Source organism: Ipomoea triloba, chromosome 1 (genome assembly GCF_003576645.1).
Source record: "Ipomoea triloba cultivar NCNSP0323 chromosome 1, ASM357664v1".
Lineage (NCBI taxonomy): Eukaryota > Viridiplantae > Streptophyta > Magnoliopsida > Solanales > Convolvulaceae > Ipomoea > Ipomoea triloba.
In genome coordinates this window covers 32,976,116-32,999,391 of record NC_044916.1, presented here as the reverse complement: position 1 = coordinate 32,999,391, position 23,276 = coordinate 32,976,116, and the positions used below count along the sequence as shown (strand labels likewise).

The following is a 23,276-nucleotide window of genomic DNA, read 5'->3' as shown; positions in this document are numbered from 1 at the left end:
TTTTTTTGTTTTTAAAGATGGGACCAAAATTCTCATCTATGGCCGCCATGGACAATGACCAATGTCATCCTTCCTAATGGCGACAGTCACGATTATCTTTTTTGAATAGTCGTAGTTGTCCATCTTGGGCAGTCATGGCTATGCACTTTTTTTTTTAAAATTGATTTTAATAAAGAAAAATATTTTTAAAATTAAAATAATACCCGTATGTCTATACAAGCAAATAATATTACACATCAAATCACATCGACATAATCAACAGTAACAAATAACCTACAAATAAAATAGATAAGTAATTGTATTTTTAATACTTAAATATTTATGTAAAACTTTTTTCTAATTCAATTATGTAATTGAATTTTTTGAAATGATTCAAAGGCCAATTGGTTTCTAACTTTTTATTTGAAAAATGAAATCCCTTTATGTGTCGGTGTGTAGATTTTTTTATTTGTTGTAGGATCCGAATTGGACCCCACCTTTTTTTGGTTCTGTTGTGATTTAATTGCATTTTTGTCAATGTACTTAATAATTCTAATGCCGTAACTGGGCCCAGCCCAGATATTGTATAATTAAAGCCGAAAGGCCCAGATTAAATCAAGCCTAAAGTATGGTCCACACAGTTGTAATAATAGAAAAATACATTATTCGTGTACTCTATACAAAATAATATACTTTCAATACTCAAATAATATAGTTTGCCATAATACAATATACATTTTTAATATGTATCTATGTTAATGAATTTGTGTTTACAATAGTGAATTTATGTAAAACTTTTAGATCACCGTCCACGAGTCCCCAAATTCCATGATTCCATCTCCAACAAAGAATTTTATAATATTTTAGATGGATGGAATTATATTGTATTTGTTTCGTCAAAACTACTACAAAATAGTGAGATTACAATGTATAACATGATAAATTTTTCTGTATATTTTACGGGTTACTAATTATGATTAACTTGCAGTAATGTTTTTGATAGCATGCTTAGTTAAATCATGAAGAAACAAAAAACGTGCATGCAAAATGCAAATTGCCAAGTCCCAAACAAAGTTTAGCTGAGTAATACAAACATTACAAAGTGGAGGGCTAGAGCAAAGTGAGCTTTTTTAATAAGAGTCTAATTATGTAGCAAGTTTGAAGTAGTCTCAAAAACAAGGATATCATATCATAATTCAAATTCAAATTGAAACTTACCAAAAAAGAATGATTTAATCAATAGTCTGATAGATTGATTTAATTTTTGGTTTAGATTGCTACAAACTGGTTTATTCAAGCCAAAAAACCCCTAATCTAATAAAACCATGTACACTATCCTCTACTAGCACCCACCTGTTTGACTAGTAATTACCAAATATTAACTCAGACAAGATCAAATGACTGATCATTGAAGACAAAACAAACTACCTATTTTATTTAATATCTACATTCTAAATTTACAATATTAAAATAACAAGTGACCTTAAGACTTAATAGAGTATGTCTAGGTTGGTATTAGCGCCAGTATTTGGGTCCTTATGATTCCCATGCACTTCTCTATTTCTGCATACAGAGGGAGGTTGTGAGAGCAGCTAGGTTGCAAGCTCGCAACTGCAGAATCCAGTATTTTTGCCACGTCAGCTGGAGGAAACTGCCGTTCAGTACATTTCTGCGATTGTGATAAATGCCAGGTCAGGTCAGACTGAGTAGTAACATCGAGATGCATAAGAGGGTCATGGAAGTTGAAGGTAATCATCATCTTATTTGCATACATACTGTTAAAAGCAGGGAAAGACGGGGTAAAATGACCAGAGGATTTTACCTGGATCATGAGAAGCGTAGCAACGCATTGGGTAATAAGTTCTGAAGGGATGTCTGCCTCGTTTCCATGCACAGGATTCTTCAATTTAGAATCAGGTATCTGCAGTAATAAATTTGGTGGATTAGAATTAGTCAACCTAAGGAGCGGAGCAGAAACACCACCCATTCACATTGTAAACCAAAATAGTGGAATGTCTTACAGTAAGCAAGCAAGATTCATCTAGTGGAATGCGATCGTTTAGATAATCTATAGCATCCTCAACTTCCCCTGTACTGTTCTCCACTCCATTAAGTGATGACATTGCCTGACAATAAAATATTACTCATAACTGTTGTTATTCATGGAGCACCAAGACTAGTTAACAAAGATAATTTGCCAACACATACTACACTAAAGAACCGTTCCCAAGTTTCCATGCAACAGATAATATATGAAATAGGTATTAAGAAACCACAATGCAACGGTAACACACATCGAGGATTTGTTGGCTTAACTAAAAGTTCTCCACAGTTATAGTATCTATGGCAACATATGCATTAGACAGGTGTATTTTGAAGTAATAGCCAAATTTCTATGTACCTGCACAGCAGCATCTACCATAGTTCTGGCTTTTATTTTCGAACTTTCAATAATCTCGTTGATATGAGATCCAGGTTCCTGAGTTTGATTTGTGTAGCAGTCAAAAGTGCTCACTCTACCACCAGAATCACCAAAATTAGCAACTGGCCTAGGCCAATTAAGAGAAATGCTCCCTTGATATGTGTTCCTCTGTCTCAAGCAATACAAAGCAGAAGAAACCTGCCAAAAAATAAAAATAAAAATAAAAAATTCAACACTTAATTGCAGTGCAGTGGCAAGAAATTCAATCTGCTCACTTAACAGAAGTAGAATACATGCCTGCTCATTTACTTCATTTAACTGTACAATTACAGCAGCATATTGTTTTTTGAAAGGCTCCGAGTCCTTGAGGGTGCAGTCACCACTCTTTTGATTTTCCAAAACATCGTCATTCATACGCCTCAACTCAGAAATCACAGCTTCCTGAATGTTCAAGTAAAACCAATTTCCTCATTTTCTATATCTCAAATATATGTGAACGTTTTTTATGCATATATCAACTATAGAAAGCATAGGAATAGTTAAAATCAATAAGAGACAAACACCAAGAACAATCATTAACACATGCAGCAGATGGATACATAAAAAGTCTATAAACCTTTTTGTCAAGAGCACGAGTCAGCTTAGCAAGAGCTTGAACATCAGCTTCCTTTGCTTGGTTCTGTCCCAATGTACCAGGTTGAGAATGTGACATCTGTTGGGCAGTTTCACTTGACCCAATTTTAGCATGCCCATCAACATTTGCTGAATCCACCTGGTATAGAAGGTTTAACTGATCTCATTAATTGAAAGAATGATGCACATAATAGATTCATTCACCCAGAAACTAGGCTCATACAACCTCATCTTTGACTCATGGCAGGAGAGGAGCTCAGACTGGCATGAGCATTCCTCTCTCCACATGCTCTTCCACGAGAGTAACAGAGAAAAGAAAAAGGGGAATATTTGACATGTTAACATAAAACATTGTCCAGTGTCATTTGAGCCACAAGTTCTTTGTTCCAGATTATTATTGATTCTCTTCATACAACAAGCTCAAGTATTCAAATGCAACAAAAATCTCTTTACACTAATAGCAATAAAAGTTTCAGAATATTTTCTCTAGTTGGCAGCACTCAAATACAATGAACTAATGAAGTCCTCACTATGTCAGTCACTGCAAGGAAAATAAAATGCTACTGACCTCTGTTTGCATTAATAGGTTATTTTTCGCATAGGTTGATGAAGGCAAACAAGGGAAACCATCACCATTCTCCAGATTGTCACGTGATGCATATTTCACACTGTCATTTGCTTGCTCATTCACCTTGTGCTCATTGAAGTTCTCAAATAACTTGTCCACAGCATGCCCATTCCTCCTGAGCAATGCAGGCATGTTCTCATTGGGATTTAGAGGCATACAATCAATATCCTGAGCATGAAGATTTGCAATAAGTTCCCTAGTATACCACATATTAACAGAGAGAAAAGTATATTCTATTGCAACTTGTAACTGAACTATATATCATTAAGTGGATTAGCACAATAATCCTCCTCCCTCCCTCCAAGTTGGGATACTATGAACCCCACTCCTGTAGCTATGCAAGCATCAATGGATGTTACTTGAATGTGAGTTGATATTTACTTTAGACAACAAAAACTAGAACAATTAAATGTAATTCAAAAGAAAATCAACATCCATTGATGTTGTGATGAATATTCATCACAAGGGTGAAGAAGATTAGTTATGAAGCTAAAATGCTTCTTGAGTCAAGATTCATGATATAATCCTCCCTAGCCCAAATAAGAACAAATTAGGACTAGAAAAGAGAATATTTCTAAAATCTACCAAATCCAGGCAGAATGGATGGGCTTGCAGAATCAAGCCTGTAACATGTCAAATAACAATATTTCAAGTAGAAGTGCAGAATTAGCTTTGAAAGAATCTATTTATACACTGAATGTCACTAAAAGATAATGGATACACTGAATAATTTCTTCATTAAAATGTGTCAATACAGTGTCACTGCTGTTCTGAGAAAAATCTAAATCTTGCCTGGTGAAGATAGTGCAATAAATGGAAACTCCACCATCATACTAGGGTGAGAGTTGGTAAACCTATCATATCCGAAATCCTAGATGAATCACCCCCATTTTTCTTGTTGGTGCACATTCAACTAGACTGAAAAATATAACTCACATTTAAAGCTTATTCTGACCATGTGGAAAAAAAAAAAAAAAAAAAAAAAAAAAAAAAAGCCTAATTAGTTTCACTGTGTTACAGTAGCTATTTAGCAATACACACACACACACACAAGAATAAAGCACAAGTTGCAGCATATTTTCTTGTTATAATTGGTAGATGTCTTACATTGACAAATTCAACTCCGAGCTCAGGCCGGTCAAACTGAACCCGGCACCGAGAATAATCAACTGTCAGCACACTTCCGTCATGAACTTCTCTTGTTTTAGGGTGGATGGCAATGACGCGTTGTCCAACACATATTGGCCTTGCAAGATCAGTTGGTAATCCTTCCCTGGTACCCTCACGTAGTTCAGTGTAATGTGTTCTAACAAACTCACGGTATTGACTAAGCTTTTCCTTTTCCTCCTTTAAAAATTGTTCAGAAAATCGCCGTGGTTTACCAAGAGAACTGCATCAACACGTAACGCTTAAAATTATCCACAACACAGAAAACACTTAGAAGGTTCACATTTTGCAGTGAATTAAACCTACCTTCTTATGACATCCCATTCAACACGAGTTAGCCTGGGAACATGTCCTAATCCAACATGATACAAGTATTCAACAAACTCCCTTTTAGCAAACCAAGGATAATCAATTGCACTGTAGAACCACTCATATATACACCATCTCCGTACACGATCATTGGAAAGGCAACTAGAAAGCTTTTTCTGCATGCCATGTTGAACAGAAAACATTCAATGTTAAAACAATGCATATGCAGCCAATAAGTCAAAGTAAAAGGAACAACTTGAGAAAGAAAAAATGATTTAGCAAACCTTGAGATTGAACAATTTGTCATTAACCGAAGCAAAGGGTAAGTTGCAGTTGTTATCCAAAATGCTATCAGGAAAATTCAGATCTTTTTCTTTTTGTGGTTTCTTGATCCCCATCTTACGCCTACTTCTAACTTTAGTAGGCAAGGTAACCTGGTTTGCTACAGGGACTTCTGCAATCGATTGAGCCGAATCACTTCTTTCTATTCTTAGATCGGCACTTGAGGAATGATCTTGGTTCTTTATCAATTTAGGTGATGAACTTTGCAAAGATCTTTTACCCTTGCCGCTTGGCTTCTTTGGTGCATCTTTAGTCTATAAGAATAGAGAATCGTGTCAAATTGGTGTTCACTACTTTGAGAAGTAGCATTTCTTTTTTTTTTTTTTTTGAAAACAGAAGTAGCATTTCTAATAGACATAGAATGGGCATATATTGTGCAAAACTCAAATACAAGAAATGACAATTGAAATAAAATATATTACCAACATTCTTTACAAAGAGTCAATTAAACTCTATGCTTTCCAATCTAAATAACAATACAATCTTATTTAGCTTCCAATTTTAGCCAAACATGACTTAAATGAGATCTAGTTCAGTACCAATAATCTCTTACTAGATTAAAAGAATTTGATCAAATACAACTCAATCCGGTTCTTGAAGCTCCAAATTGAAACCTAACACTCTCTTTATCCCATTTAGATCTCTAAATTTCTTTTTTGATCTGTCAAAAAAAATGTCCACTTTACATACTAATAACCTTGTTTTGTATTTTATCAAAAAACAAAGAAATAAATAACCAATATATCTCAGATATCTGCCACCATCCACTCCTTAAGAGAGATGTCTCCGCATGAAAACCAAAACATAACTGGTTCATAATTGTAGCAAAACTGGAGCTGCAGGAGAATGAATTAGTCCCTACACCATGCCACACAACCTTTGTACAAACTAAATCAGATATCTCAATTTGATCAACCTTTAAGATATAAATAAAGATAAACTATAATAATAAAATCAGTAAATGTCTTTAATCAACACAATCAAAACAAACATACCTCAAAATCTTGAGGTTCAGAAATATCATTCGTGAGATGAGCTTCAGCTTTTCTTGCCTGCATGGACCCCAAAGATTTATTCTTCTGCAACAGAAAACATTGCCGAAAATATCCAACAAACTGGACAGAATTATATTCAGCTTAACCTTAGATGTCAATATCTTCTGTGTTTTTTTCGTCTGCTTTGTCTCAGGAACAGAACTAGTATCAACTGAAGCTTTTCCATGTTTTGGCATTGTACTAGATGCAACCTCAAGTCTTGAGGCCGGCTGACTCCATTTAGTTTTAACCCCAGATGATCCACGTTTCTCTCTTTGCCGGTTTGTAGGCAGAGCTTCCAAGGTCCCAGATTCATCAATGTGATCATTTTCATCTTTGACCTGCATCATTAAATCTGAGAAAAAGAAAGCAAGAAGTGAGTAAGAGTAAGAACACTGTTGCAGATGCACCATACAATTCAAATGATGGGACTATGATTTCAAATAAATAAATAAATAAAAGCAAGTGCACAAAAAGTTAACCATATTATTCAGAAAAGAGTTTAACAGAGTTACAGATTATGCATCAGTAGCCTAAAAATTTGAAGCCTCAGTTTATAATTGTACCCATCTAAACATGAAGCATAAGGCTTAAAAACTTCAGGAAGGAAGCTTATAGGGGCTGAACCAATGACTTAGGGTGTGTTTGGAATGCAGGAAAATGACTTCTGGAAAATGAGTCATTTTCCGGAAAATCAATTCATTTTCCGTGTTTGGATGTATTTTGGAAAATTGTCTTTGGGTGTTTGGTTCGTTTTCTGGAAAATGGGTAGAATTGTATAATTATATATATTTTTATTCTATTTAAAATATTATAATTATTATAATAAAATAAAAATAATATTTTAAATCATAAAATTTATCTTTCAAACAAAAAATAAAAAAATTTAAAAAAAAAATTAAACCCCCCCCCCCTGGTTTCCGGCGGAAACCAGATCGTTTCCGCCGGAAACCATAGCCTGTCGACCATGCGTTGTGATTTTCCGCCAATTTGGCCTCATTTTCCCCAGTCAACGGAAATCATTTTCCGTTGACTGGGTTTTCCAAGTGTTGCCAAACATGGGAAACCCGGAAAATGATTTCCAGAAATCATTTTCCGGGTTTCCAAACACACCCTTAATATGATTAACAGTTCAAAATTATCATTGCAATATTAGCAAACTTATCATCTTACTGATACTTCAAAAGCAAATAAACTTTGTGTAAAATCATACGGCTTTAATAAAATGCATTAATCGTTGAGAAATGTATTACACAACACTGAGAAACAAACATTCATAAAGTCATTTTTCAAATTAATGCAGGTATCAGTATCCTTGAAGATAAGATTGTTGGAATGGAATCTTCCACAAAAATAGAACATGACAAAAATCTCAAGTCAGAGATTGGAAGTGTGCCTGTAAAACACAGAAACTAAAAGGACGGCAATGTTCATCTTTACCGTTTTCATTTTCTGTGGCTGGCATCATCAGCGATAGATCAGCCAAAGTTTGTAGAGCATCAAAGGCAGAGCTTTCATCTGAATAGAGAAAATAAAAGTTAACCTTGGCATGAAGTATTTTAATATTTATCATATTATTAACGATATAACTTTTCAATTGACAAACATGAAATATCGAAATTTTCAATAGAATTACTGAATAAACAATTCACATGGTTCCTTCTCACCTCTTATTTGTCCTACTTTCATTTTTAGTTTGTCAAAAATTATATCCACTTTTCTCAATTTACCCTTTATTGCTTTTAACTTTTCTAGGTGGCTCCCAATTCATCTCTTGTTAGAAGGGCAAATTTGGAAAAGAAATCATATCTAATCTGATTTTTTAAAGAAGCATGCCAAACACAACTATCCCTTACAAAATGGGACGGAGGGAGAACTTCACATCCTTTAATCTAAATTAATGTTTTGTTCCTACATTCTCAAAGGACAGAAACAACCTTTTTGCCAAAAGTGTAAAGCATATGCTTTACAAACTCACAAAGAACCAGGGATTAGCATCAACTTACAAAAATCAACAACATATCTTCACATTAGGAACAAGATAATGCATAGCATTTCTCACCACACCAGAACTTAAGGTCGTGGCAATTTTTCTTAATTAGACTCTAATTTCTAATTAAGCCCATGAAGAAGTAAAAAAGGAACATGTAAAGATTTTATGATTACATAGGAACTTCTTTTGAAGAAAAGCATTTGAGTAAACTGCCATACCTCTCTGAAAAAGAACCTTTTTGCTCCTCTTTCTGAGACCAAGAGAAGAAGCCCTTGAAACTCTTTCACCAGCAACCTCTTTGTCATGTTTTCCTTTTACAGCACCTAACCTATAACCTTCTTCTGTACCACTACATGCTTCCTTGATGTCATCAAAATGATTGTCACCAGTGTCATCAATTTCCAACTTTCTCCCAGAGAGTCTTCTGCCCTTCTGCATTGTTCTGCCAGTTTCCAACAAAGTCCTATTCCTGGATACTTCTCCAGTGTCAGCTTCCATGCTTCCTTCATCCTCGTCCATTTCACTACTAAGAAGCTTGGAATTGGCCATTTCCAGATTAACATGCTGTTTACAAATCAATTTAAGTAAATTTTGAGAATGTATGCATAAGAATGCTAAAGAAGACTTCAGGTGGAAGTTGAATAATTACCTTCTTTTCAGCATTGCGAGCAGGAGTGGATAAAGCACTATCAGTTCGGCGAGTTGGTGTCTGAGAAACCTGGGGAGAGCCACCTCTCTGTGAAGCTTCAGCTAAAGCTAATGCTATTTCATGAGCAACTTCATCATCATTAGCATCTAACTTTCTTTTCAAGCCTTGTCTACTAGAGGAAAAATACTTTCCACTATTAAAATTTTCATAAGAATATGATACTGGAAACCGTGGTGTCCTTTTCCCAACAACACGAGGCCGTGTCCCTGAAAGAAAATTCCAGAAAAAGCATCACAACTACTAACACCTCAGCGCAGTTCCATTGATGACGACTCATGAGTCATGACAAAACAAAAGGCATAGTCAAGGTTTAACATCGTGCTACCAAAAGGAAGATTTGCTATTAGGCATTCACATTTAACAGAAATATATGTCCTCAAAATTGAATGCCTTAAATCCTCATCAAGAACAAGAGTATTACAAAACATAATATAAAGCAATGTAAGAAATATTGTACCAGCAAGTGGGCTTAAAAACAAAAACTAAACTATTTTTTGAGATACTCAAAGGATGGAGGAACGCACCTCCTGAGCGTTTCTTCTTCAATAATGACAAACAACCATAATTTGGTGCTACTGTAGGGGTCTGCAAATCAGAACCTTTAGAAGTGCCAGCCTGAACTTTACCCCGAGCCCGCTTTTGAGGTTTTTGGGATGTCCCTGCACCCTCATTGCTTTCTTGTTCACTATCACTTCCAGCCTGCCATCCCCAGTCCAATAACACAATTATCACAAGTGAAAACTAATGAGCCTCTTGTAGCATCTAATGTTCTTATGCTCTAACAAGAAAGCCACGAAAAAAGGACTGCAAATTTTCCCATTCACAAAGAGCCAAATGTGTGTAGACTTAAAACAAGTAAGGTTAAACCATTAATTGGTAAATGTTGTTCACATAAGCAATCCAGATAACACTAGATCCTTGTTTCACAAACAATATGCAATGATATTATCAGTGATGAGCTGCTTTTCCATTTTAAGGGCCAATTTAGGGAAAGGGAGGGGGGTTACAGATAATATATCCACAACTTAATGTATCTTACCAAATTGCAATAGTGATCAGTCATCATTGCAATCAACCCAACAACAGATGCAGTCCCCTCAGGAAGAGATAAGTAAGCCTGAAAATAGAGAAGCACATGTTACCAAAACGGTAATGCAGGGGCCATATCCCTATTCCTCCTTAACCATTTTTTAAAAAGTAATTTAAGCTTGATCTTTATAGCTAAAGTATATCTGAACATTACTTAATTAACACTCAAAAAGGAAAATTTAATACTGACATTTCTAGCTAAAATATATATATGCACATTACTTGATGATTAATGCTCAAAAAAATATTTTGTCAGTTCATGTTAAATATCAGAGAAAGGGCAGTCTGATTTTTTAATTTAAATTCCTTCTTTCCTAGATAGGTCATAAGCTTGCTAAATTACTATTGGTTACTATCAGAAAAAGGGTAGTCTGATTTTTTACATTAAAATCGGGGCATCAGTTCATACTGGGATGTTTGAGGTTTTGAATAAGGCATAGAGTGTCCATATGACTATGAGACACCTCACACCTTATTGTAGTTCCAGTGAAATAATCCAGAAATCTTATGAAGGCATTTCTTTCTCATCTAAGTAGCAGCTCACATGCTACAGTGGCAATGTAAAACTTGTAAGTATAACAACCATAATAGAGCAGACCAATATGCAAAAAGCCAACATGTTTTTTATTGAGGGAAATGGTTGGGTTACATTCAGCATACAAATAAACTGATATGCCCATAGTGTATACATGCATGATGTATATATACACATATTAATGAAACCAAAAGCACATAACTGTACAATTTTATAAAGCTAGCAAGTAAAAAAGATTATATGAACAAAATAACAAAAAATTAAATAAATAAACATTGTCATTTATAATCCATATTTATTATTTGAAAAAAAAAAAAAAAAAAAAAAAGACACACACACACATTTACCCTGTTCATGGTGTAAAGTGCCTCCACCATATCAACTGATCGGTTTCGCACTGCAGCAGCCACCTGCAATGCACATTAAATAACATAGTGGAAATAGTCACATACTGACCACATGATTTATTTAAAAAGAAAAAACAAAAGAGACAGAGAAAGAGAAGAAGAGAGAGTTAAATTATTAAAATTGCTTTTCATCCTTGCAGAAACTCATTTTGATTTTGGCCATTTTCTTTTACCTAAATCTAAAAAAGAGCAAAATTTGACTAAGATTAAGATTAAGAACTAACCTTTTTCCAATCTTTACCATATTTCCTGTATGCATCATAAAAACGACCCAGCTCTTCCTTATTCCACTGAGGGCCCAGCATAGACAACTTCCTTTTCTGCAATTAAACCAGAAATGAGTAACTTAGAAAGTTAAGATGTGTGGAAGTTAATCATGTTATACGTGCACACAGCCACACACAATTGAGGCAGGCATGATTCATGAATACAGTGAATATGTTAATCCATTCAAAATCAGAAATAAGATGGGGACTAACAACTTTACAGTGAATTCATGTAAAGTTCAGAAGAGACTGCAAGGATAACAGGAATCTTTTAGTCTAACATTTTACCCTTCAAATACAATATGACCATGCTAATATAGTAATATCCTCAATTTAGTGTGTAGACCTTCACTTCAATTATTATTAATTTAGTACTCCATTTTTTTTAATACAGTCCTCAAATTACTATGATTCCAGAGTCTTTATTAGTCCAATAAAAGCATGTAACTAGAGCAGCTATAAGTGCATATCAATAAAGAGAAAGTTAATATTTCCAGAAATGTCAAAATATAAGCTGTAGCGTTCTTTAGAAGAAAAGGTCATCCACTGTGTGGAACTGTAGAAGAAATTAAAATTGAAACTCACCCGTTGATTGCTTCTTTTAGAACTATCTCCATCTTTGTTGGGCGAGACTTCATTTACACAAGAGTATCGTTTATTGACACTCCTTGATTTTCTTGCAGGAGACATAATTCAAATCCTGAAAAAAATATGACGAAAAAAAAAAAGAGTTTAATGTAGAATGAACTTAAATATACATTTAAAAAAGCACATGCACACACAATGTTGGACATTATAGCTACAATAACTTGGTTTGATAACCACATTATAATATATTACCATATTAGATCAGATTTTCCAAATGCTTAAGGATTAACCACATTATAATATAGCTACAATAACTTGCTCAAATTATAAAATTATGGAACGTGACATTAGCTCAACTGAACATTAAAAGGTGATAAGGGTCTGAGGAGTGATGTATGCAATCTTATATCTATTTCAAAAAAGGTTATTTCCAAAACATAAGAGTCAAACTTTGAGCACTTCACTAATAGGTGTTACATGAGTTGAACACTCATGTAATAAATAAATAAACAAATAATAAAACCATCTTATTTACTAATCCATAATCTTCATTTCTAACCCTCCAAACTTTTCCACTAATAGCAAGGCACTGATTAGTTCTCCTTCACTATTACTCCGCTTCCATAGACAACTGATGTCATAGACAAGTATAATAAGACTATCTTCATGTTCCTCCAGTGAGCTGACTAGCTGAGGTCAATAACCAACTCCATTTGGCACTCAAAAAGGAAGAAAACTCATATGGAGTATCTTGCAAGATGAACCAATGATTGTCTTCAAAAATAGATAAAATTTTGATTAAGAGAAAATTATAGCCAGAGCAAAATATGTCCTTTCTCTACCCTGGATTTACTCCATTATTTTACGCCACCAAAAGTACATGAAAACTTAAAAATAATCACTTCCGAAAATCAATAACTTTCCCACCTGATATGGTTGTTAGTTTTCAGATGTCTGACTAAGCCATTTGCATTTGTATGGAGGATCTTTATATCATGTTCTATAATTTGAAGAGTGCTCACTGCTAAGGCACTTTAACTTTAATCTATAAAACAGTTATTATTTCACAAACATTTGATTGAAAAGAAATTATATGGTCAGGGCAAAATATCTCAACAACTTTCCTACCAGAAATGAGATGGTTGTTGATTTTCAAATGCATAATCAAACCATTTGCTTTTCTATGATGAATCTTTATAGCACACTCTACCATAACACAGGAATTCACAACTTTAAATGAGTAGAACTTATCAGTTCAAAAAAATTAATTATGGGCCATAATACAAATGAACCTAATTCAAACAAATTCATCAAACGGTTAAAAGTGACAGAAAAACCAAACAAAACACTTGCAATAACCCAATTTCATACAACATTGGCACATGAATACTGATATACCATAAATGGGCCTTTATCAACTACTAATTTCTCTTATCCACGAGATGAACTCTATAAAAGACGATAATTTGTCAAACAGCTCAAAATGACATCGCAATAACACAAAATTTAAACGCAATATCAATAGGCACCCGGGACATAGATAGGCCATGAACTACAAAACCACACCCACGCCAAACTAAAGCTACGCGCATAGCTTCAAAACTAAATCCCAACTACCCCACTACCTCGAAAATTATATCTGACCATTTAAGAATACATTCCAATCTATGCCTACACTGAGACAAGAAAAGCTTAATCAGCCAAGAAATCGAAAAATGCCACGAAAATAACACAAAAATCTTGCAGCTGAAATCAGAACCCCGATCTGACCAAGCTCGCTGTAAACAAGATAGCAACAAAAGATTTTCTTCTCCCTTTTCCCATAGGTCTTCCTATGTTTAGTTAAAACACTCACTGAGAGGACAGAAAATTCAGAAGCGGAGACGCATAAGAAGAATTGAACACGCAGCTAGTGAGCTATTATTATTGATTTACCGAATTGGAAATTCCTGGGAATCGAATTCAGATTTCACACCATGGGATACGAAGATCGAGCAGAGTTGGAGCTGAGAGGCGATTGGAGAAAACGGAATTGCGATGGCTACAGAGGATTTTTTGGTGGGTGAGTAGCACGCGGAGAAGAAGATGAATTTTTTGGGGCAGTAACCGCGAAACTCAATTTTTTTGTATTTTGTGTGCGAGCGAGCGAGGCTGCTTGCTTACAATATTAAAGCTAAAAGGAAATATAATAATAATTTGAATTCTTGAATTTATTTCTTTTGTGTTCTCTTTGGTAGGTTATTCTGTGTGGGTAGGTGTTGGATAAGAGGTGTGGCTGACGCTTTTCAGCCGCTGATGAGTGTCTGATTTGGAGTCATAGTGATCAACGGTGATGGTTATCTGCGGTAATTTCGCTTTTGGGAGATTCTTCCTCCGAGAATCCTAGGACCTCAAGGAGACTGTCAGACCGGCCCGGCCCGGCCGCCCGGGTTTACAGTTGGGCACCAGATCATAAGTGGGCTTAGAACGGACTATAACAAGCCCAGTTAATGGGCCTATTGTGCTATGACTTCGAACAATAATCACCGCTCTTTTTTTTTTGAGTTAATTTCACTATTGACTATCATGATGTTATTAATTGCAGTCCACGGGTTTTTAACTATCAATTTAATATCATAACTATGCAATTTTTCTCAATTTCAGTACCTCCAACCAAATTGTCGACTAGAACTCGTCGACAGCTTGTAATTGCTAAAATGATGGGGAAAATTGGTCTTTTGCTTCTTTTCTTCTCCATTTCTTGCCCTAAAAATGTGTTTTCCATCTCTTCTTAACGTGCATAGAATAGGAAATACAACGTTAGGCCGTTAGCCAAGCATTAGCTCAGATCGTCGTGACAATCTCGTGTTCCGACCGCTTGTACGTATGTTATTTCATGATAATTGTATGGATCTTTCTTTTTTTCGAACAATCTCGTGTGACTTAATTATTATCTTTTTGAGGATTTTCTTCTCATTTTTTATAACAAACAAATATATATTACTCCGTATTACATATGTTTTACAAAGAATATAAATAATAAAGAAATATAAATTCTTTTATCAAAATAGCATTTAGAATTGGGAACAATAAAACCTCTCAAAGAATTAATAACTTAATTATAAAAGTGATGCAAATTCAACTTCATTATGGGGACCTGATGAGAGTAACGAGTTGTTACAACTCATGGTTGATGCCATAAAAAATGGATGGCGTGATAGTTGTGGAGGTTTAAGCAAGTTAACTGTGGAGAAGATGATACTTCCTGCTCTGAATGAAAAGCTTGGGTGTCAAAGATCGTATGCACAATACCAAAGCAGATTGAAATGGTTCAAGAATCGTTTTAACAACTTTTCTGAGCTTATGCGTCATAGTTCTGGATTTGGTTGGGATCCAATAAAAAAGAGGTTTACAGCTAGTGATGAGGTGTGGGAAGATTATTTGAAGGTGAGATTGTTATATCCTTTAATTAACATAGATGCTGCTTAGTTTTTTTTTTTTTTAAATCATTCATTAACTATTTTCTTTTTCTTTTCTAGTCTCGTCCTACTCATAAACACTTACGGACCGATACGGTTGCTGACTATGAAGATTTAGCATTTGTATTTGGAAGTACTACTGCCATAGGAAAAAACTCTATTGGATTGGGTGATGAAACTGATGCAAGAATCTATAATGTTGAAGAAGATAATCAACATAGAATTGATCAACTACATTTTGATTTTGTTAACGATGGATTTACACAAAATGATATACAAGTAGATTCTCACGATGAATATTTTAATTCGTACTTTTTTTTTTGAAGGAAAATTTGTACTTTTTCATTCTAAACATTTTGATAATCATGTTACTCAACATTAGTTGTTTCATTAGTTCAATAAATATTTTTATTGGTTATATTTATAAAAATTGATTATATTTTCTTTATGAATAATATACTCTATTTTTGTGACATCAATATTTTTTTTTTAATTTCTACAATGCACTAATTTATAGATAATATATTAATAGAAGTTATGGAATGTTTGTGAGAGTGTATTCAATTTAGAGTTTTAATGACTTTTGTAAACTTTTTAATATGAAAAAGTTTTTAAAAATCTATAAATGTTTGTTATATGGATATTTATAAACTCTTACAAAGTCTATAAAAGTTTAAAAGATTCTATGAAAGTTTACAAAAACTCTACAAAAGTCAATTAAAATCCATCACTTTAAAAATATTTAAAAGTTCATGAAAGTCATGATAGAATACACCCCCCTAATTCAAATTCAACCAAAATCTGTGTCATAACAAGACTATCCCCTTCCAATTTTTTCAAACTACTAACCCAATGTCACGTATCAAGGCTAATTCAAATTCAATCCAAATCCCCTATTGTGAGCAATATTGCACAAGAGAAGATATAGGTCGACAAGCCCGAAGAATTTGGAGGAAAAATGGCAGCTGTCTTTGCTGCAGAAGGAGACACTAGTTTATATAGTAAATGCTGCTACATATTTGACGACGTTTTGGTCAAGGAAAAGAAAACAAATATGACAATTTACATCACGCCTCATTTTGAAGCCCAACATAGTAAAAAGAACCAGGCCTGAACCATTTTGAGGCCAATCCAGTTGTGTATACATGAAAGAATTGAGATTAGATCACTGCTGAAAGTGGGCGTTGCAGCAGTGGCGCCATCAAAGTCATTGTTCCCATTCCCACCTATCCAAGCAAGAACCGGAAAACATCTCTAAGGGATATGATACCTTCAACGCGCTTGCTCCCAGCCTCCACAATCACAAGCCGTCTAACACCTAAAAGCACAGAACAGGAAATATAACTATAGTGATCTTTGGTTGCCGGTAATTTGTATGGTGTTAAAATAGTTAACCTGGCTTGGACAACTTGTCCATCACTTTATGGAGCGGGTCAGACCGTAAACACATGTGACATCTTTCATTGCCAACCATGTATGGGGAAGCATACGGTTCCTCTCCAAGCTGCAATGCCTGAAAAGCAAATGCAGTGTACAAAAAGATGGATAGATGATCACATAAGTTTTGGCATCCAAACACTACTAAAATTGTAAATTGCAGCGATAAAGGAAAATTGTTCTAAATCTCTAATCTACAACAAAACTATTCCTTAGTTCATGGTTTTTAGTCCTGCTTCACTGCACTCACCTGATGAATGGTCATTTCGTCAAGATTGATGTGCGTATAAATTTTGTCCTTGGCCAAGGCTGTGATATCACTGTAAAAAGGGATTGAGCCGATTAACCTCCGCTTGTGATTTAAATACTATAATGTAAAAAATAATGTGCGAGTAAAATCAATGCCAACCTTCGAGAATATATATCCAATAATGAGTCATTCTCATCAACAATGGGAATTGCACCAACTTGAGCTGCAAAACCAATGAACTTGCATAGTAAGCAAACTAGCTCAAAAAATAAAGATAAATAAACTTGGTCAGAGATTACAGCTCGAGCATTATATATATTCATAGAACAAACCGTATCTAAGATTCTAATAAAAAGCACAACCTATATGATACATGAACAAGTAATACAGGGTAGCAGCAATCACTTGCAAAAGGCATACACTCAATATCCCGAGTCTAGCCATTTCATCCATCATAGAAGTTAGTGGAATAGGGTTATCTTATAACTAGTAGCAGTGAAGGTGTTTATTTTTACTCATACTATTCCCGAACTAGTACAAATATTAATATTCAATCTCAACGTTATTGTAAACCAAGAGCATCAAAGTCAAGACATTTACAAACCAAAACAACGTTAGATATAATTTCTATTTAGGAAAGCCGACAAACCTTGAATCAATAAATTCAGTGCTGCACTAAGTGAGGCAGTAGGTCTCAACATAGCCAACGGCCGTCGATTTGGCTCTCCAATTTTGGGAACCCAGGTGCCTAATGGTATGGCATTAATTGGCAATTGAAGAATGGGAAGAGATGCCGGTGAATGCCTGAAATACCTACAAAGATCTGCAGAACAGCATACTGTGTTAGGCCAAAAGCCAGGTAAACTTATTGTAGTTAAAAATAACCAAGTAGAAGCCTAACATTTTAGTACTTCACCAAGTGAAGCAAGATACAGTAGCTGTGGATATAACCCATCCTCTGAGGGTGAATGAATGATAGGAACTGTAGCTACACCATTTTGCAAAATTTTCAAAGCAACATCTTTCAAATTGTCGTCTGGGCCAGCCTGCACAATGTCATTATAGGTCAAGAGAAACAATTGTTGTATATCAAATACGTATAAAACTAATATATAGTCATTCATAAGCTAATAAAAATAATTGTAGACAAGGTATATTTGGTAGGATAAGAAAATATTTATAACAGAATATTAGCAGGATAAGAATGCATAACTGTGAGAATGTACAAATTTAATCCATTGATATAAAATTTATTGGTTTTGCCTTTTTAATTTGTTTGTTCAATTCAGCAAAAAAGCTCAATGCATCAATAATGAACCCAAAGATGTCAGAAAGTAGTTTCAGCATGACCAGACAATCTACACTATACGCATAGCATGTAAAATAAAACTCACAGATACAAGCACTCTAAGAGCTGCTCCCCCTCGTTCATTAATTTGTCCATTTATGTATGATTTTGCTTCTTTCCAAGCAGATATAGTATGTGTCTCAAGTTCCTCTTCTGTAAGGTTGGACCCATGATTTCCAAGCTGCAAATAAGTAAACAGATCATTGAACTCATCATTTCCTGCGTTGGGTGGGTACAATAGGGGATCAGGGTAGGGTGAGACAATGGTAGAAGACTAGAAGCCTTAAATTTGAGCTCATACTAACATTTTCTAATGCATAAATGATTTAATAAGTATTTTAAAAATAATAATAAACACTATATACTTGCCTCCCGCATGATTAAGATAAAATCCAACGCACTAAGAACTCCAACAAAATGTCCCCTGTTAAAATCCCAGAGAGGAGCCATAGGAATACCCTGAAAATAGCAGCACTTGATAAAGTAAATGTGCATATGAATTTGATAAATTTCAGAAGGATGAAAAATGACAATTATAATTTGAAAATACTGTTAAAACTGTACATGAAGCTGCAAAAGAGAAATAACACACTCTTAACCACCAAATTAACAACCAGATCTGGAATATTTGAGACTGGAACACAAACCATGGAAGCTGAAGCAAAACATACCAACATAGAGGGATTACCTGCTCGTGCAGAATATGGAAAGCTTGCTTTACAGGGAGATCAACATCTAATGCAATCACCTGGAAGACAAACAAATCAGAAAAGGGAACTAGAACAGATAATGCATGATCCATGTGCATATGAACATTTATATCTGACAATAAATAACTTGAACCTTTCCCGACTCAGGAAGCAACTCATACGCCATGTGTGTGGAGAGGACAGCAGATATACGGTGGCGAGATATCTCTATATCTGCCTGCGATATTCTAGACACAGCATCCAATGCACCATCCGACACCCTAACCTGAAGCATACCAAGATAATATATTAAGTAGCAGATTATCTAAAATGGCATGACATCTATACACCAAAGTGAAAGCGTTTTCTATGGATGATGCAGGAAGTGTTATAGAGTTCGTAGATTTAATTAACTCATTTTAGCAATCAAACAGCAGATCAATACACTGCAACTCTTGCCCATTTAAGAATACATTCCAATCTATGCGTACAGAGAGACAATAAAAGATTAATTTGTCAAGAAACTGAAAAATACCACAATATATAATAACATAATTTTGAAGCTGGAATAGAATCTCGGTCTGAACAAGCTCGCTGTAAACAAGAATGCGAAAACAGATTTCATTTTTATTTATTTGGTAAGGATTTCCAATTGTTAGTTAAAACAATCCCCGTAAGGAAATAAAATTCAGAAACAAACACGCATACCAAAAATTGAATACAAAACTAGTAAGCTATTATTGATTTACCAACTAAGAAATCAACCAAGTTTGGGATTCTTCCGAATTGAATTCAGATTTCACACCATGGGATACAAAATCGAGCAGAGTTAGAGCTTCGGGACAATTAGAGAAAACAGAATTGAGATGGCTACAGAGGATTTCTTAGTGGGTGAGGATGCGGAGAAGAATGATTTTTGGTGGTAGTGTCCACGAAAATCTTTTTTTTTTTTGTTTTTTTGGGTATTTTGTGTGTGACAGCATGACGCTGCTCTCTGAAATTAAATCTAAAGAAAATAATAACAATATTTTGAACTCTCAAATTTATTTTTGTATTCTCTTTAATAATAGCTAGTTATTCTGCGTGGCTAAGTGTTGGATAACAGGTATAGCGGACAATTTTTAGCAGCTTATGAGTGTCTGATTTGGATTTTGACAGTAATCAACGGTGATGATTGGCTATAGCAATTTCACTTTTGGGAGATGGATTTTGACAGTAATCATCGGAGATGATTGGCTGTAGCAATTTCACTTTTGGGAGATCCTTCCTCCTAGTGTCCTTGAATCTTAGGAGTCCAGGAGGCTATCTGAATGGTCCAGCCCAGGTTTGGATGAGAGTTCAAAGCTCGTTTACAGTCTAAGGCTCTAAGCCCAGATCATATGTGGAGCTTATAACCGGACTATAACAATTAACAAGCCCAGTTAATAGGGCCTAATTTGCTATGACTTCAAACAACAGAAATTCTGACACATTGCAATTAGAAAAAAATGATGTTGATAGACTATAAAAATTGTTTCTCTGACAATCTAACAGAATGCATACCCCAATCCTTTTCCAGTCCCAATTCTTTTGGAAATTAAACAAGCTTTTCAATGATAGCATTCTTAAATTATGTGAATAACAATTGCCCCCCCCCCCCCACCCCCCCGCCCCAAAAAAAAGTGATGGCCGAGAGAGAACAAAAAAGGAAAAGACTGGAGGTAAATCTATAAAGCATAGTATTAGAATGGTGACGTGGCACTCCTCGTCCTAGGCAACATTAGTATAGCCTCAAGATCATAATTCAATTGTGAATCATAATTTAATTATGTAAAATAACTTTTTTAAGAAAATAGGAGCTGAAAATGTCTAGAAATGGCAGCAGCAAGCATAAAAACATTTTTTCATAAGCAGAACAGTGTCGTACCACACGCTGAAAGGTATCATTATCGACATCCATGTTAGAATTAGGAGCAGTCTGGGTACTTGCAACTGCAGGAAGGTAGTCAGTTTCTCTAGGCAAGATAACAGTGTTTACAACCCCATAGTTTCCAGTAGCAAAAGGTTGGTTCTCATCATGCCTCCATTCACCATCAACAACAAATTTATACTGCACATGCACAGGGCTAACTCCCAGTCAAAAGGAGAAAAAATAAAGAATGATTTTTGGGACAAAGATACAGAACAAAAAGATAACTGTCTACTAATATACAAATTGACAAACAAATTCAAATCACCACAATGTCTCGGGCACAATTTAGCAAAGAAGATATGACAAGTTCATTTAATGAAAATTAATCTTTAAAGAGAATGTAAAACAGCAATAAACTCCACTTCCTAAGTCCAACTAAGCATGCAATGATGTTCTAAGTGTGTGTTGAGCACTTGAGCAAAACTAAGTTGATTAGAAAACTTAATGGAAGAAGTACAACTTAGATCATTTGTTATACAAACAAATACAAAAAATGTTTCAACCAAGTAGAAGAACTAGATCACAATTTGCCGGGGCACACATAATGTGCAATACTACTGTTTGAAAGAAGATGGGCAAAACTTTGATTTGAATGACCAACTGAATAATTAGAAAAGTCTGGTTCATGTAGAATGCCCTCACATTGTATGGGATCCAGGGAAGAAGATGCAGTATTTTTCCATAAGCGAATAGAACTTCCATTATATAACAAATCTTGCTTCAATAAAATGGAAATAAATATACTATTCAGTAAAGGAATTGCAAACCAAAACATGAAAAAAAAAAATTAAAATCCTATTAAGACCAAGAAGACTACAATCTCAAACACATATATCATGGACTATCTAATTCCTAATTTCTTAGGGACAGTTGAATAAATCTAGAACAAAAACACTTCCAGAAAACAAAGAGGAACTGTAGAAACTAACCTGGTGGTAACCAGGTGGTAGGCTACAGATAGTTTGAAAAACCGAAGGGCAACCCTCTACAGGAGTCATTGGCCACTGTGACCACCTGCATACCAATTCTCTATACAAGTTAGTAAAACACACAAATGAAACTAGACTTACATAAAAGGGAAATCCAGTTCCATCAATTCTCACCCTGTGAATGTACCACTCAAGCACACAGTTCTTCCTCCATATGGCCAAACAAACCGAGTAGTGATTAACACTGTGCTGCTTTCCCGAGCATAATCCATTCCAGCAGGATACATTCACTCCCACAGATACCTTCAAATCCAGTAAACAGCCAAAGCTCCTCAAATCTGATAAGTGCCGGAAACTACGATATTTCCAGGGATGTGACCCAAATCAAACAATTAGACGAAAGCCCATGACTCCATTCACCAAATATAAATTCCCTGAAAAAAAAAAAAAAGTTGAATGATTTTTTCTTCCGCTACCTGCTGAAACTAATGTTTCAGTACTTGGTTAAAATGACAGAAATTTGATCAAAACAAATAAAGGCTAAGCCATTACCCTAAGGGATACAATAAACACTGGAATCGTTCGGATACACAATAATTTAGGAATAATACGAAAAGAAAATGAAAAAAACCAGTTGAAATACAGAAGACGAAACAACTCGGAATCTTCGATCTCGAAAGAAAATGCGAAAAAGATTGAAGCTTCAATGAGAGTATGCGGTATAAAAAGTAAATTATAAGGAAATCGACAATCTTGTGACTTGATGAGGGGTGAGGTAATTATGAGAGAGAACAGAAAAAGATAACGAAACCCTAAACCTAGGCAAATTTTTGCCTTTCGGAGATTCCCCTTTTTCTTATTTCTTTTACGGAACAGCCAACATCAAAATACGATAATATACAAATGATGACTAACCGTAAAATTTTTAATACGACGACGACAGTACACTTCACACCCTTCCACCTTGACATCAGGGTGGGGATCCATTCTCAATCCATAATAATTACATTAAAATTTAATAATTATTAATTATTACCCCATTTTTCTAGTTAATAATTCACACGTATACTCGTATACTACATTGCAGCAGAGTTAATAATTTTTTTTAAATAG

General features: G+C 34.8%; 3 protein-coding genes across 4 annotated transcripts; 1 reads left to right on the top strand and 2 right to left on the bottom strand.

Moving 5' to 3' along the window:
• Positions 1–1,207: 1,207 nt before the first annotated feature.
• LOC116025182 (protein ALWAYS EARLY 3-like) lies at positions 1,208–14,259 on the bottom strand. Its single transcript, XM_031266323.1, has 21 exons — positions 14,037–14,259; positions 12,099–12,213; positions 11,472–11,567; positions 11,188–11,250; positions 10,256–10,333; positions 9,741–9,915; positions 9,157–9,422; positions 8,726–9,071; positions 7,955–8,032; positions 6,622–6,869; positions 6,476–6,532; positions 5,423–5,734; positions 5,136–5,314; positions 4,770–5,052; positions 3,603–3,830; positions 3,018–3,173; positions 2,699–2,842; positions 2,381–2,599; positions 2,001–2,105; positions 1,802–1,900; positions 1,208–1,648 (listed from the first exon to the last, which is right to left on the bottom strand). Exons 2-21 carry the CDS (start codon positions 12,201–12,203, stop codon positions 1,484–1,486), a joined length of 3,402 nt encoding a protein of 1,133 aa, XP_031122183.1. The 5' UTR covers positions 12,204–12,213; positions 14,037–14,259; the 3' UTR covers positions 1,208–1,483.
• A 1,007-nt stretch (positions 14,260–15,266) lies between these two features.
• Positions 15,267–15,953, top strand: LOC116012692 (uncharacterized protein At2g29880-like). Its single transcript, XM_031252335.1, has 3 exons — positions 15,267–15,527; positions 15,620–15,838; positions 15,942–15,953. The coding sequence occupies exons 1-3, from the start codon at positions 15,267–15,269 to the stop codon at positions 15,951–15,953; spliced, it is 492 nt and encodes a 163-aa protein (XP_031108195.1).
• A 368-nt stretch (positions 15,954–16,321) lies between these two features.
• LOC116032705 (sucrose nonfermenting 4-like protein) lies at positions 16,322–23,037 on the bottom strand. 2 transcript variants are annotated; one of them, XM_031275403.1, is made up of 14 exons: positions 22,716–23,037; positions 22,338–22,597; positions 22,164–22,248; positions 21,190–21,372; positions 19,438–19,569; positions 19,283–19,342; positions 18,964–19,053; positions 18,641–18,775; positions 18,148–18,292; positions 17,896–18,069; positions 17,406–17,469; positions 17,247–17,316; positions 16,955–17,072; positions 16,322–16,877 (listed from the first exon to the last, which is right to left on the bottom strand). In XM_031275403.1, exons 2-14 carry the CDS (start codon positions 22,448–22,450, stop codon positions 16,786–16,788), a joined length of 1,461 nt encoding a protein of 486 aa, XP_031131263.1. In that variant the 5' UTR covers positions 22,451–22,597; positions 22,716–23,037; the 3' UTR covers positions 16,322–16,785. The 2 variants fall into 2 exon arrangements, with proteins under 2 accessions (XP_031131263.1, XP_031131272.1); XM_031275412.1 differs by lacking the exons at positions 22,338–22,597; positions 22,716–23,037 and having other exon boundaries at positions 21,190–21,388; positions 22,164–22,230.
• Positions 23,038–23,276: the final 239 nt, after the last annotated feature.